The 16,338-nt window shown below is 48.7% G+C and overlaps 1 protein-coding gene across 4 annotated transcripts in view; it reads right to left on the bottom strand.

The window, feature by feature from the left end:
* Positions 1-14,696, bottom strand: part of Fli1 (Fli-1 proto-oncogene, ETS transcription factor) — a 128,138-nt gene extending 113,442 nt beyond the window's left edge. The window contains exons 1-2 of one of the 4 annotated variants that reach the window (XM_040285543.2): positions 14,466-14,696; positions 13,236-13,342 (exon numbers count right to left, since the gene is read on the bottom strand). In XM_040285543.2, coding sequence (XP_040141477.1) covers positions 13,236-13,301 — 66 coding nt within the window. In that variant the 5' untranslated portion in view covers positions 13,302-13,342; positions 14,466-14,696. Of the gene's footprint in view, positions 1-5,712; positions 6,107-7,207; positions 7,370-13,235; positions 13,343-14,465 lie in introns of those variants that run through there. The other 3 variants (XM_021730136.3, XM_040285544.2, XM_005330742.5) reach the window with 3 other exon arrangements.
* Between the last annotated feature and the right edge of the window lie 1,642 nt (positions 14,697-16,338).

Below are 16,338 nucleotides of genomic sequence, written 5' to 3'. Positions count from 1 at the left end.
GATACCTCTAAGACCAGCTCATTTTGCACCGAAAAGGGTTATTTCATAGATAGACTCATTCCACCAAACTTCACAGATATTAGCCCTATAGGTGACAGTATGAGAATAAGTGAATGCCTCTGGCAAAATACCTCAACAGGATACTGGTGAGTTCATCAGGTCAGTGGCAGAATTATAATATGCAAAAGAGTGATATCACTTGGTAATCCATCCTTTTGATGAATCAATACATAAATGGGATAAACACTATAGATATGAAATCATTAAAGCAACAGAAAATGAAACAGGGTGTAGTCTTCTGCAGAGGAAGAGACACCTGCACAGCTTTGAGATTAGGGCTAGTTCAAGGCTTTATGAGGGTTGTGTGTGTGTGTGTATGTTTGTGTGTGTGTGTGTGTGTGTGTGCATGCGCATAATGGCCAATGTCTTTAGTCTACTCAGTTTGTTACAAAACAATAAGAAAAAAGATAGATTTAGAAAGATTGTTTTAAGTGCAGTCTTCCAAAAGAATTGAAATAAGAATAAGAATTATTATCAAATTTGTGTAAATATTTACTTTTCCAAATAGATGTTGTCCTATGGCAATTCATGTTATCCAAAACAAACATTGTTCTGTACCTGTATTATTCAACTAAGAAAATAGTACGTTTTCCATTCTAATCTAAAAACCTATACATCAGGTTTCAGATTTAGTGAATTTTTAATCTGGGGATATGTTATGAAATTTAAGGTAGAATATATACCCCATCCACATCTGGTAGCTCAATAATATTAACATTTTTCAAACTTGTGGGGAGGGCATTAGATTATTCTGTTTCTAAAAAGAAAAAAGGCTTAAATCAGCCACCTTTTAAAACCATAAATTTTTTAAAAATGGTTTAAATTAGCCTCCTTTTAAAACAAATAATAAGAAACTATTAATCCCAAACAAAGAGAGACATTGAAATCCTATATTTTATCTAATGTGATTGTTATCCAAGGTCTTTTTACTACACAGTCTTGAAAATGGATCCATAAGATACATCCTAATACAATTAAATATATTTTATTTAAAATTCAAATATTCAATTATTAAGATTTTTTTTAAAAAAAGATTCAGTCTACCTGTCCACATTGGGTAAAGGGGTCTATTGATTATTTAAATAAAATACTATATTTTTGGTTGTTCTCTGGTAATGAAGACTTTGTTTGCTTTGCCCAAAATAATAAAAAAAAAATAATTTTGGAAAACAGTTCTATAAATCTTATCTGAAACTTTGGAATTTTTTTTTGAAGTATGAAGATAATTTGAGATTATACTAATGCATTTTTCATTAACAGAAGCATCTTTAGTTCAAATGCCAGATTCTTCATGATTTCTCTTTTAAAGTCTTCTCTTTCTCTCTCTCTCACACATATCCTGCCTCCAGAATTATAAAATTCACAATAATATAACAAAAGCAAATGATATCATCATGGTATTATGGAAAGGACACTGCCTGATGGGTCAGGAGGCCTGAAATCTCACCCTTTCTGTGTAACAAGTTAACTCTCTAATTCTGGACATTTCATTTAACACTCTAGGCCTCAGCTTTCCCACCCATAAAATGAGACTGTCTGGCCTAATATGCCCTAAAGTTCTAAAGTTGCAAGCCCGTGAACTTGAATTAGAATAGTAATGAGGTTAGAAGGAAGCTTTTTAGTGGAAGTTATTCACACAAGAAAAGCAGAATTCACCATTTGGTAATTATCTTTGGGGATGGGTCATAGGAATAGAGAAACTGGCCAAATCTTGCCTGGAGTGCTCTCCAATCTAGATGACATGAAGGTTAAAAGGTGGAGGTGAGGTGGAAGGTAGCACCCCCTCCTTGAGGACTGGAACAAGTCTGTGCCTATGTATTCCTCACTTGTCTGCTTCTTCCCCAGAACTTCTCCTTAAATTTCCCTCCCAAGCATATCTGAGGCAGACTCTTCTCTGGTTTGCACAGCCTATTGGTGACCTGGCCTTTCTGGCCCAGTTTTCTTTCCCATCATTTACTGATTGTGTGGTGCTATGACTTTCTGAGATAAAAGATGAGAACAGATAATACCTCTGCTCAGCTGGGACTTTGTTAGAGGCAATCTCTTTGAACATCCTAAGCTGGTACCATTCCATCGTTTTCTATGCCTCTAACCTGCTTTATGGCTCTCCAAAAAATATATAACATCCAGACATAAATCTATTTCTATGTGTATCCATCACCTCCACTCAGGTGTAAATTCCCAGACAGTTTTGATCCACAATACATAAAACAGAGCCTTGGAACCTAAGAGTCACATCAAAAGTATCTATTGAATTAATGAAACATTTTTATGGTTAATCCAGATCTGTGATTTAATATTCTGACCAATAGATCCACACAAAACATAATCCAAAGGAGAAGCTGAACTAATGTGTATCCAGCTAAGGTAGCAGATTTTATTTCATCCTTACTGTGACTTGTGTGAGGAGGCACTTTGGCCCCATTTTATAGATAAGAAAACTGAGACCCAAAGAGCTAAGTTCCTTGTTATAAGGCACCTAGAAACTAAGCAGTAGAACTGAGAAGGAACTCAGGTTTTTAAACTCCAAGTCTACTCTTCCTTTCCTGCTTCGTAATTTCATTCACCATGTCTACCTCTTTTCTGATTATATCCACATCTTTGATGGTACCATATGCATTTAAGTTTCCATGGATGAAATTAATTGGATTCAACTGAAGCCTGCCTAGAACTAAGAGGCAGTTTTTAAAACCAGGTCATTTCTTCAAGCAGCAAGCAGTACCACGTGCTTTTCAACACTGATCATATCACTGTGGGGAACAGGGGTGGGGTAGGGTGTTGTTTAGTATGACAGGTACTAAACAACAAGGCTGAGGCAAAAGGAGAGTAACAAAATTTAGTGTTCCCAATATGATACTCAAAGCCTTCCCAGGAGATATTCTTGAAAGACAAGTGAACATAATACAAAAGGATTTGCAACAAGTGCAGTGTGATTGGGAATTTATAATCCCATGGAGTTGTGCAAATTATGCACAAAATAAGGTTTTTTTTTTTTTTTTTTTTTTTTGTGTGTGTGTGTGTGTGAAGAAATCCAGACTGTCCTGGCATCCTGGATCAAATACTTGCAGAGTGCTGAGACCCACAGGCATTTTTAAATATACACATGCCTTATGTTTTAGGAAGAAATATGCAGGTGCATAAAGTCACATCCCAGAATCACTCAAAGCTGATTTTTTCAAGCCACTCAAACTGCAAACCCACATGCTGGGTTAGTGTCTACAAATTAGATCTGCTCTGTAGTGTCTTTAGACCTGCTAGTTTATCACAGGACTTAGTGCACATACAGATAAGTATTTTAGTATATGAGCAAAATATTCTAGGCATAGAAAAACTTGGAAAGATCCTATTGCAGAGATACTGCAGCCCCACTGTTTTGTTTTTACAAAGATTATGAAGCTCAAAGAGGTTTAACAGATTGTGCATTCACACAATAAGAGCAGAATTGGTTGGCTTCTCTCCCAGTTCACTCTTCTCCAAGCACAGTACTAAACCATCATGGGAGTGGGATCCTTGGAACCCCAAGATTCAAAGGTCACATGTGAACAGGAACCTGTGGCTTACACATAACCAAAATATCAAACTATACACTAAGGATTCAATCCTTCCAAACCTTGGGGACTGAAGACAGCTGGACAAGCCACTGCTCTATGGGTTACTCTGTAGCCAGGTAACCTGGCTGAGAGATAAGGGTGGTTGGTCATGGAAAGGGTTTGGAGTGGCTCAGGGTCTCCCACCATGTACCGTAAAAGAGACCTTCCCTCATCTTTGGCATGAAATGCCAGGTTCCTTGTCTAGGGCTGTTCTCACTAACTGCCATGCCAATCCCTAAGTGTGTATCTGAAGAGGTTAGCACATCCTGGGTACACAGACCACAGCTTCCTCCCCTTGCTCAGGGCCTTTGCTTAGAGTTCTGAGCACTGTGAAGATATTTCTTCACTTCTCCTTAGGGTGTCCACATCAAGACCCTGGAGCCATCTTACCACTCTTCTCTATCAGAGGAGCATTGCTGAGGTAAGTGGTTAAGTGTTTCAATTTAGGGGGTTTGTCTAGAATGAAACATCTCATTACAGAATTCAGGGATCCAGATACTTGCATGCGTGCACCAAAAGGAAACAGAGAAATAGGTGTACAATTGACCCAGTGAACCTACTCCCAGGTCTCTACTGTAACCTCTCTCACCCACTCACTTTTAGTTTGAGGAACCCAGAGACTCTTAAAGGCTCCCTTTAACCCATTACAATCAGTTTTCTCATCTACAGATTTTCAAGTTCCTTCAGTTGGTTGGTGTCTTTTACCTAAGTCAGCAATTTCAAACTTTCAGAAAAAAAAAAAACCTAGAAAATTAAACCGCGACGACCCCACCCAGATGATAAAAATCTCTTGAATTCTCTAAGCCCAACATCTTAGCCTCCTCTCACTCAGCCCTGAGCAGAGTTGTTTCCTTTGGGTCCTGGGGAATGGCGGGCTCTGCCACTCCTCACTTCACCAGCCTAATAGTTTTTCCAGACAAACGCCTGCTTGGTATTACATGGCAGCCTGGAAGCTAACTTCTGGTCCCATTCATTCCCCTAGGTTCTCTGAGGCAGTCACGTTAGGGGGTGTCCCTCCTCTCCGCTCCTGGTCCACTTCCCCCTTTCAGAAAAGGGAGCAAGCAGTGAACTCTCCTTAAGTCTGACAAGGCACCCAGACCCTCACTAGTTTCTCAGGCTGCACTTTGCATCCTAGACCCAGGCGTGGCGGCGCTGATGAGGTTGGGATTGACAAGGCAGGCGCCAGGACCGCGAGCTCTGAACCCGCCACCACCGCCGGGGGATGTCTCTGAAGGGCGAGGGACTCTCGCTGAGAAGACAGCTCCCGGAACCCGTCCCCTGAAGCTGACGCATGCCGGGGCGCGAAGGATTAAGGCACGGGGTACAGAGGAGCTGAGCGGACCGAGGTTGGAGATGGAGATTCCTTGCACGAGAAGCGGCGAGGCCGGACCGTTAGTCCTGGAGAGCCGGCTAGCCGAGTGCTGAGAACTGGGCAACAAGTAGCGAGAGGGAAAGGAAACCAATCTCCGCTGACATGTAAACAGGGGTTTCCATCAGGAAGAGCCCGCTCAGGCAGACCCTCGGACACACTCCCTTGCACCCACATCCGCCTGCTACTAATCCACTTAGTCGCTCCGGGGCCCATCAGGCATGGACCCGAGTGAGACGGCTGTTGCCACTGCCCCTGCCTCCGCCGCTTTCGGCCTCTGGCGAGAGGAAGCTAACCGCCAGAGCCCTGCGCGGCAGCCAGGGCGCCCTAGTTGCCGGGTGGAAATGGTAGACCCGAAGGTCTCCCGCCCCTGACTCTGATCCGCGCCCGGGGTCTCCAGCTTTTAAGCCGCCGCCCGCTCCTGCAGACCCACTGGCAGAGTGGCAGGAGGGGGCCGGAGTCCCCTTTAGCAGAGGGGATGTGGGGAGATCGCCCTCCGTGGGGAGCCTGGCCGGCCTCCCCGAAAGTGGGACTGACAATCCGAGCAGTGGAGGAGACCGCGCAAAACGGGGGCGCGGAAGGAAGGGAGAGAGGCCACGTCTTCCGGGACCCCGGAGCCCTGCGCCCAGCCTGCCTGCCGCCCCACCGAGCTGCTGGGCCCCGCCGCCCGGCACCCAATGCCCAGCCGCTTACCTTAATAGTCCCGTCCATTTGGCCAAGTCTGCAGCCGAGCCCCCCAATATTCCACACATTGACCCGGTTACAGCCTGACCTCGCAGCCCCTTCAGATTAGCCCGGCGCGGCCTCCCTGGCGCCCTGGGCCCTCCCTGAGTGCCCCCTGTGAGCGCCCTGCCCTCGCTCCCCTGTGCACGTTTGTTGTTGTAGCGGAGCGAAAAAGAGACAGTTAACCGGATGAAACTTTTTTTCAGCTAATTTTGGGAAGTGACTTCACTTTGCGAACGGGGAGGAAGTCCTATCTCTCTCTCTCTCTCTCTCTCTCTCTCTCTCTCTCTCTCTCTCTCTCTCTCTCGCCTCGCGCTCTCCTCTCTCTTCTCTCCCCTCTGCTCTCCCTTGTCTTCCCTCCCCCACACCCCCTCTTCCTCTCTTCGCCTAGTCCTGCTTTTCGCATCACACACTATATAAATATACGCGGAGATGCCCAGATACATTCATGCACTACGCACACAGGATACTTGCTCCTAGGAGATAAGAGCTAGCTGGGAACAATGACGGGGTCCACGCCCAACGTCCGCGCCCTGATTCCTCGCAGTCTGCAACCAGCCCCCAACACCTTCCCCCAAAATCCAAAACCATACGCCTTTGGCTTCTTTCCTTTTCCTGGGGCCGTTGGCCGAAGGTGGCCCTCCTGACTCATTCACTTTCCGTTTCTTCCCACAGATAGGTTCATTAATGCTTTTTCCAGCCGGAGTCAAACTTTTTGGGAATGGGAGGACCGCGGGAGAGTTTACTAGGGCAGGCAGAACCTGGCGCTTACTCCTGAGAAGATTCGGACGCAGACGAGGCAAACCAACCATTGGAAAGTGCATCCAATGAGAATTTTCCCATTCGGGCCCTCTGATGCTGACATGAGGCGGACTCCCGCGGAAGCTCACCCACTTATCCACGCGGATTCGGGGCGATTTCAGGCTGACGTGAGCCGTCAGGGGCGCAACTCGATTCCGGGTGCATTTTTAGGAAAGGGGCGCCCTCCTGGCGGCGCGCCTCGACTCTCGGGTCCCGGCGTCCGCGAAGGACTGGGACCCGCGGCACCCTAGGTCAATCTACCCCGTCTTCTTGGGTTAATCCCTTCGCGCTTAACGGGACCCGACGGCCCAAGCCTCGGCAACCAAGCCAGAGTCCTTCTTGCAATTCTACCATGGCCCCCAAGAAACTGACACTACGGCGGATGTTCCCTCCACGCTGGTCAGCAGGTCCCCGGAGCGCAGCATGCCACAGCGCCACACAGACCCAGACTTCTCCCGGAGTGAGACAAGGGGGCCAGCGCTCCAGGCTGTCATCCCCATCCCGCCGGGAGACCAGCCTCTCCTCGACCCACTTGTCCGGCCAGGCTCACCCAGAGACCTCCCAGTTCCCCTGCTGGGCCGCCGCGCGCTCTAGTTAGGGCAACCTTCAGTGGTCCGGGCGTTCTCGGCCTGACTCCCTCTCCCCAATCTCCAAAACAGGTTACCTTGTCCACGCTCTGCAGACCACGCTTGTGACTGTCTCACTTTTATTTAAGAGTCCGCCCGGGGAAAGAGGAAAAAAAAATCCAGAGAAGATCCGAGTGAAACGGAAAGAAAAATATTCAAAAGTGTGTCCACAGCGGAGAAAAAGGTGACATTAATTCTTTATTTCTTCAGGAGCAATTGAGCCTGAGAGCTCGCTCGCCCGCCTCCCTCCCTCCCTCCTTCCTCCCCCTCTCGAAATTAGTCTCATCAATTCAGCTCCAATTTTGGGTTCGAATACAGACACGGGTCTGAACGTGACCAGACCTGGAGTGGCGGGTGCAGCCTGCCAGCAATTGAGACTCCGTGTGCGTGTGTGTGTGTGGGGGGTGGAGTGGGGTGGTTGGTGGGAAGGGGGCCGGGCCGACTCCCCCCACCAGTCTGCTTCTCAATCCAGGGGTCTGCTCCGGGGCTCCCCTGGGACCGCCACATCTGGTTACCGCTAGCGGGGTCAGTCCCCCCCCCCTTTGCCTGGGGCCACCAGTTCTGGAGTTCAATTAAAAGAAATCAGGCTTAACCCTTTCCTTCCCGCGGCCAGGCTGCCCGCCCTCTTGCTCTTCCCTTCAGCGTTTCCACATGCTTTCCAGAGAGGAAAGAGGTTAAAGGGAAAGGAAGAATGAATTACATCCTTTCAAACCCCAAATTGTTTCCTTTTCTGCCCAGACTTCACCGACCTTCAAACGACAACAGGGCTTTCAGGAGGGTGCGGGGAGACCGCTTCCCACCGGGTCCTCACCAGAAACCCGCGCACTCCAGCCACATTGCTCCTCTTTTAGCTAGAAAGGACTTCAACTTCATCACCAAGAGGCCCCTTTCCTGATGCTGGGCAATCACAGAGGCCCTTAATGGCTACCCCACACGTGGCGGCTAGCAGCAACCCCCCATGCCCCCCCACACTCCTCCTAAAGGCACTCTGTGGCAAACACAATCACTAGGTTTTTCTTTCCAACTCTGGTTGGTTTGGCAATTAACAGTCCTGTTCACTATAGTGATCAGTTATCACCTCAACAGTACACCCCACAATCCCATTTAGTACCAGTTGCCTTTCCTGTTGGAAGTGCTCAATATGAAAGTAGATTAAAATGAAGATTGGCCTTCTGTCTGAGCTTCGGAACACAACAGCATTTTCTGCTTCTGCCTATAAAACCAAAGTTATAGCAACTTCACAAATTTGGAAGTCAGGGAAAGGGAGCCTGGCAGAGGCATCAAACTATGCATAGACATAGGCATCATTGCCCCTTTGTGATTCTCAAATTGGCACCAGTGCAGCTGCCTTTTGCTGTTTACTAGTCCCTGCATAAGGAGCTACTGCCCATTCACAAGGTCTTTTCTGAGAAAGAAGACCCCAGCCAATTCTGAGCAGATTTCTAAGGGAATATCAGATTCCTTCCCTCCTATGTTGAGGTGCTGGTGGACAAGTTTGTCCCACTTATGTAAGTCTGGGCTCCATGCTCCACTCCAATGCTGCTGCTGCTTTTTTAAATCCTAAAGGGGGGAAAGCCCTAACCAAACACAACAGTAAACAAGTCTGCCCTGTTTAATGTGGTTACCACCAGACATCTGGAAAGATGGTTTGATCCTGGCAGCTCACATTGTTTTCACGAGCAGCCAAAGAGCATATTTTGAATGTTTGCATTGAAACAAATTGATAGAGAGCCTGCGGTGAGGCTACAAATGAAAACTATCTTGTGTGTTGGGGGTGGGGTGGAGCTTTCTGCTACTCTGGCCTCTCCCTCCCCTTCTCTTTCCTCATCCTCTTCCCTCTCCCCATCACTCTCCTCCTCCCTCTCTCCCTTGTCTACAAGCCTAGTTTAGGAATGGTCGCCCCTGCCCACACACTTGTGCACACCCTCTTTCCTGGCTCACCAGGGACTATTTGGCCTCACTCTTTCCCAGACTGGGCAGGGCTGGTGACCAGGATCTGGTATGGGTAGCATCAGTGCCCATTCCACCAACCCATTCCTGGCTTTCAAGTCAGGGAAAGCTCACAGCCAAAGAAGCTAGGCCAAGCATTTTTTTTAAAGCTGCCAACCGGAGGACCCCCCCCCCCAAAAAAAACAAACAAACAACAACAAAAAAAACAAGCCCACCACATCTTTCTAAGAACTATAGAAAGGGTACATATGTAGGCAAATATTTAGGAAATATTTGGATCATTTTCATTGAAACGTCGGTGAGACCACTTGCCTCTCACCATTCGCACTTGACAATATTTTCAAAGATGCGGAAGTCCTGCTTCCCCCGGGAGGGGAACGGCTGGGCGAAACGTGTCTTGGCTCGCTCAATGTCAGCCCTTTTGACCGGGTCAAGACTTTCCAGACGCAGGCTTCCCGGGCTCCTTAGGTTCCAGCCTGGGTTGGGGGAGGGAGGACGTGACAACCATAGCTGGTCCCTGGGGTGCCTCCCGACTCGGGGACAGCTCAGTCACTTGAAACGCCGAAAGATTCCAGGCCTGGCAGAGCGTCTCGGGCGGATCCTTCCTTCTTCGTCCTCTGTCTTCACCCACCCGGCTGGTCCGGAGCAGCCGCAGCGGGTATCCAAGCTGGCAAAGCGGGAGGCGGAGGGAGGGAGAAGCTGGCGAGCTGGGGGAGGGGTGGCGGGCGAGCGCCAAAACTCCAGACTGCACAACTGCAGCTTCAAGTGTCTGGCCTCTCGCTCGAGGCCATAATTAATTTGAGATTTATTTTTATTGGAGAACTCGAGTCTCGTCTGACCTTAGCCAAACAAGGCAGCTCGAGCCGCCCCTGGATGCGCTTGAATGCCGGGGAATATTTCTGCAGGAAGGCTCTGCAGGCGCGCGCCTGCTTTGAATTTGTTTCTCAGACTTCATCTACTCACAGATTGAAGGAAGATTTAAAGCCTCTGCTCGCCCTGCCTGCTCCCCACGCTCGTTCTTGCCTTAGCACCGAGCGAGTTCAAAATGCTACGTGGGAGGCCGCAGCGGCTGAAGGGCCCGGGGCGGGCAGGCCCAGAAGGGGGAGGGAGGGTCTCTGCGCCCCGGACCCCAGACGCTCCGGGGCTGGGCCCCCAGACCACGCGGCGTCGACGAAGAAACCTCAGGGGAGTCCGAGATTGACCAGAAAGCGCAGGCTGACAAGAGGCGGAGACCAGCCAGGTGTCAGGACCCTCACCCAGTGGTGACGCCCCGATGGGGACACGGGCTTGCGTACGTTGGGGTGGGGGGGAGGTGGTTCAGCCTCTCCAATCCCCATCAGTCCCCTCCTCCCAGTTAGTCGTCCCAAACACTATTCATTCCAAGACCAGTTTCCTTGAAATGCAGCTTCGGATCTGCTGGCCTTGGGGCTGTGAAATTATGAGGGCTAACAGCCCCCCTTCAACTAGGGGGCGGGCAGAGGAGGCATCTCCCGCAAATGCTACTCTGGCCGAATTGGCAGGCTGATAGGTGGAGGAGGGAGAGCAGGGAGTCTAGCAGATGAGCAAAGAAGGAAAGGGTAGGACCCTGCCAGTCCGGCAAGGGATAAGAGAGGAGCTTTTAGAGATGTGATCCACAGACTTGAAGAAAGGGGTGCTTTGCTTACTGCCGCTGTGGCAGGCGCTCATCAGGGTTATCCCACTAAGTATCCTGGTCCCTCTTCCTGTCACACAGAGGAGTGCCGTCAAAGAACCTTCTGGTTGGATGATCTGGCTACCTGAATTTGAATTCTACCTCAGTACTTAACAGCTCTGTGGCCTTGAACACGTTTCTTCTCTGGGCCTCAGTGTCCTTATCTATACAAGGGGTTTGTAATTGAACCAATCTTAAAGGGCTTTCTCTACAGATGAAATAAGTTATCTAGCACTTGCTTGGCAGCACAACTTTACCCTTATTTATCTCTATGGTTTTGCCCCTTACAAGCTCTGTCACATTAACCTCTCAGTACCTTCTCATCTGCAAAATAGGAGACCAACTGTTAGACTCATTATAAGTGAGTTGGTATTTAGAATATGGCCTGGCAGGGATGAGGGTATCTGAGAAATAGGGATCAATAGTATCACTGCTGAGTTAAGGTCTTCAGTTCCTCTCCCTCATGTCCTTCCAGTTCTATAACTGTCTTAAGCTCTTCCCCTGTATGTACTTTTGAGTGCTCTGAGGGCCCTGAGGGACTCAGGTCACCATCTAGATCGCTGCCCTGTGGAGTGGGCACCCTTGACCCTCAGGGCTCAGCTTGGCTCTGGACTCCTGGGGCCCAGGAGCCTAGGCCTGCTGTGTTTGTCAACAACCTCAGAGCCGGGTGCTGGACTGGGAATGGCAGGGGCTTGGCAGCCTGAGTCTGTTTGTACCCCTCTGGCAAATGGTTGGTGGAAGGAACCAGGGAACAGACCCAAGATTGTCCCTGCCACGCAGACCTTTCAGCGTCATCAATGCACCCCTTTGTGCAACAATACAAACTTTGTGGCTGCTGAAAAATCCATTTTCCCTCTTGAAAGGAGCTCCTGCGGCGAGCTGCTCTTCTGGCGGCCCACAGCTCCCAGACTGCGGGCCCCCAACCCCCAAGGCTGGTCTGCTCAATTCTCCCAAACCCGTTTGCTTTCTCCCTGACCCTTAGCCTGGGTCTGGCTCCTCGACTTCCGGTTGCCCCTTTGGTGTTCCTCATCCCTAAGATTCTGGGTCCTGGGGTGTGTGTGGAAGGGAGGTTGCACCTCCGTATCCAGGAGCCATTTACAGTCCTAGAGAAGAGCTTGAAGCTAAAGCTCCTTGGGCTATGTTCTAGATGGGAGTGGTCTGCAGCGTCCTGAACCTCTTAGGAAAACCCAATTCAGGGAACTTTGTGTGTTTTAGTCCAATCTCAAGATTGTGCTCAAGCACCTACTAGGAGCCATTTGTCCACCCCTCCATTCGCTAATCATTGATGGAAGGATCTCTCTCTCTCTCTCTCTCTCTCTCTCTCTCTCTCTCTCTCTCTCTCTCTCTCATTGTTTATTAAACATTCTTTCCCGGCCAAGCCTCCAGGATCCGGCTTTCCGTGGACTCCTTCAGATCTCAGGTGGGGAGCGCAAAGATGCTCGCTTATTTCTACCTGACCTGTTTCCCTGTAGAGAGATCTAAGGAGGGTCGACACATAATTGGCGCCCCCTGGACAAGACCTTAAGAGTCCGCACACTTATCAGGTGCAAGCGAACAAGCCCAGACACAGCCATAGCTTTAGCGGACTCTGGAGGGAGCTCAACCGAATGGCACCGGTGGTGGTGGGGCACTAGGGGGCGAGGCTTCAAGATAGAGGGCGGGGCAAGGAGCTGAAGGAGATCTGCATCCGTTTGCAGCACCTGAGTGAGTCTTTCTTCCTCTCTCTAAAGCAAGCTCAGGTACTCGGGGCTCTGGGGGTCCTACCCGGAAGGTGTAAGGTCGTGACCAGGAGGGGTGAGGTCCTTGCAGCCCTAAAAACCTTGCCACCACCCCTACTCTGGGCAGGGCCGCCCGGTGCGCACTCTCCTCCCAGCTCAGTCAGGGGGTTTTCATTAAACGTGTAACCCAGATGTCCCAGCTTTGGTTTGTTTACATTCTTGGGAACTGTTGTGGAAAGTTAGAAAAAAAAAATCCTTCGATGTGCTGTCAAATATAGCAATCAGCGCTTTCAGGGTGGGAGCGGGCAGAGGAAAGTGGGCTTCCGGGCTGAGCTGTTGTCCAAACCATAGGAGAAATGCTTTGCACCCACCCACTTGCACACCCGCCCACTTCACACGCACTAACACATATACTCCCACATCTGCATACTTGCTCTCCCATGCAAACATGTACACATCCTTAATGCAGGGAGCCTGCAGTGGCCAGAGAACACCAGCCTTTGGGACCTGACATAGGCGGGCGACCAGTTCTTCCAGCTCAGTCTTCACTAGGCTCCCCTGCTTCCCAGTCTCCCAAACAGGAATTGCCAAGTCTTATCCTTAAACACTGAGTCCCAAGGGTTTTCCTCCTTCCCCCTTTCCTGGAAAAAGGATGAATGGACTATAGGCCTATGGTGAGGGGTGGAGGAGAATTGAGTGGCTCATTACCTGCTTAAAGATGCTGTCATGTCTTACCTTGACGTAAGACGATGTGTCAGGGACTGTCTGAAACATCCTAGTTCCTGAGAAAGGGTCCAGAAAGCTCGAGAACCAACCTGGGTGGGAGAAAATTAAGTCAGAGAGTGGAGCAAGTGATCAAACTAATGCAAGCAGAAAACTTTGGGAGTTGGAAGGCTCAGGTTCCAGCCAGGGAGAGTCCTAGGGAATTCCCTGCGCTTCTGCAGAAAGGCTTCTGAATAGAGGATGGTGAGAACTGAGAGTGAGCTCACATCTCTGGATCTCTTTCTTATAATTCCCTACTGCAATCAGAGAAACCAGCCTTTTCCAGGGCTTGTTATTTTTGCACCTGGGTCCATTGAGATTTGTCCTGACTGGAGAGAAAGTAGCCAGGGGGGTGGTAAGTTTCACCTTCCATGCAGCCTGAGGCCCTGGGGAGCAGATAATTTCAGAGCTGCCAATGCTTGTGCCCTCCCAGGGTACAGGCTAACTGCCACATTCTTCCCTTTTGGTGGATAGATCGGTTATGAAGGAAGACTGGCTAAAGGTTCAGAGGTCTGTGGAGGCCCTTTCCCAGGAAAGAGCCCTCCTTCTTCTGAAATAAAACAGGTTTGTGGGTAGAGACAATGACAAGGAATATCCGGCCCCCATTTTTAGTGGCAAAGGAGGTGTCTTAGTCTGAATATTTGGACTGGAGGGAGAAAAAAAATACCCTAGGGTGCCAGGTGCCTCAGCATGAATGGATCTGTCCCTGCCTTAACCCAGTCTGATGGCTCGCTCTCATTTCTTCCTTCTTTTTAGCCATCTTTAATGTGGCAGTGCACAGCTTCTCTGGCAGCCAATGTGTTTCTGATAAAGCAGTTTTCTCCCTGCTAACAAATTCCAGCCTTTTTTTTTTTTTTTTTTTTTTTTTGGCTCCTGAAGCCACAACAGACACGCACGAGTTCAGGAACAAAGTCCGTTTCTCCAGCTCATAGACTCCCTTCACTGCTTCCACACTCCTTGGCCCTTTCTCAGAGTCTCCCCATTTTCTTTGCAAGACCCAGTGGGATATGAAAGGGGGAAAAAAGATGATAAAATGAGAAAAGAGAAAGAAAAAAACAACTCCAGAAAACTCCTTATTTCCCAACTGCAACCAGCGCAAACAGCCATGGCAGAGAGGTGCCCAGACCCTGCATCACCCATTGCCCAGGGAGGATCCGACACAAAGGAAACACTCACCTTAGACACCCTTTCCTGCTAAGCCAGCAGGAGCTGAACTCCCGCAACTCCAGGGTGTTCCAGTTGTCTGTGCTTATTGTCTCTGCTCAGAGTTCCCCAAACTGTGGCAGTACAGAATTAAACCTTGCTGACCGCTGGCAGTCAAAATTCGCCTTTCTTTCCAGCACATGCAGATAGGCGACCTCAGCTCTGGCACTTCGTGCTGGGCTGCCGGAACCGCTGGAGTAAGTGTATGCACCACGGCTTTCCTCTTCGTTGCCTCCCACTGGCTCTCTAGGTCCCACTCCCTCTTCCTCTCTCTTTTCCCCTCTTGTAATTTGATTTCCGTTTTCTTATCAATATTTCAACTACTGTCTGATGAATTGTTCTAATAGGGCAGCCATCCATCTGCCCCCAGCTGCTTTTCCAGAAACATCCCTAAGTGACTAGGAAACTTCAAGGAATGCTAGAAACCATACACATATCCCACACATAAAGAAATACAGCTATGTGAAGCCAGGCACATGAGACCCAGGCTTTCTTTAAATTGATTATTCTCTGAAAATTTCAAATTATTGCTATGCAAATGATCATTCCTCAGACTTTAACGATATTAGTGAGGTCCACATTCACTTTTCATGTACCTACCTAAAGGTTGTTCTTTTCACTTATTTGACCTCTCCCAAGAATATACCTTCTTCTGAACTATAGTTTTCAAGGCATTATCTATACAAACAAAGTGGATTGCAAATGTCATAGAGACACCTCTATAATGGAGTTTTGATTTTTTTTTTTTAAAAAAGTATCTTAAAGCACTTTTCCTAAAGAGTTGTTTTGGGGTCCTCACATTTGTCTTGAGATTTAAAATGTTGCTCATTTCTTCACTTTCCCTTTAGACCCAGTTTTGATCGGGACTTATGCTTTTGCTGTTCAAGGCTCACAGGCTTCCTCTTGGCTGCCCAACCCCTGGATCATCCACACAACAGATCCACAATTGCCCTTGAGTTATTTTTGTGTTTTCCAGTGGGCAGTTTTCACACCCTTGCACTCTCCCCTCTGGGTCTCTTGTGACAAGGAATTGCTCACCAGATTTCTGCCTGAAACACCCTTCAGGGACTGAAGCAGTAGGTCTTAGAAGGTTTAGGTTAACTCCATTTAACTGAAGGGGAAGAGGCAGAGGTGACAGAGCAGAGCTGAGTGTTTCAGCTTTTAAAAATTAAACCCAACAACTTTATGCACCCCCATACTTTCTCCTCCCCTTTCCTCATTGGGTAACCACATCCCTGACTGCTTTTGTTCTGGAGCCTTCAAGAAAAATTGGTTTTCTACCTACTTCGGTCCCCCACTTTCCCTAACTGGCTCTGGAAAATTCTGACCAAAAGGCAATTGCTAGGATTCCATTTCAGGAGAAAGCACACTTATCACCCAGATCTGCCCACGTGGGGGGTACAAGGACTGGCGGCAGGGTTATTCATTATTTCCTTCTCAACAATATCCCGATTTTTCTCTCCTGTCCCTCCCCCAAACCTCCACATATTGAAACATTTTGCTGCTTAATAAGAGCAGCCAGGAGAGCTATGAGGTGAAAGGCCAGCCTGGGACCGTGACTGGGGCTGCCTGGGCTCAGCACTGAGGACCAGGCGCCCCCGCCCTGCACATTCCTGAACATTGCTTAGGAAAACATGACAGAGCTTAGGGAGAGGAGGGAGCAGAAGGACAGGAGCCACTGCTCCCAGAATTTTGTTCTTGGGATTCCTGGGGAGATGTCTTCCCTCCCAAAGGCACAAACATACTCTTCCAAACAACAGCAAATAAAATAATATGTACTCCTGTGCCATCTATCCTGATGCCATGCATTCTAGAAATAGGTTTTCTATAGGTTGACGGATAAGTT

Source organism: Ictidomys tridecemlineatus, chromosome 4 (assembly GCF_052094955.1).
Source record: "Ictidomys tridecemlineatus isolate mIctTri1 chromosome 4, mIctTri1.hap1, whole genome shotgun sequence".
NCBI lineage: Eukaryota > Metazoa > Chordata > Mammalia > Rodentia > Sciuridae > Ictidomys > Ictidomys tridecemlineatus.
This window is presented reverse-complemented; position numbering and strand designations above follow the sequence as displayed.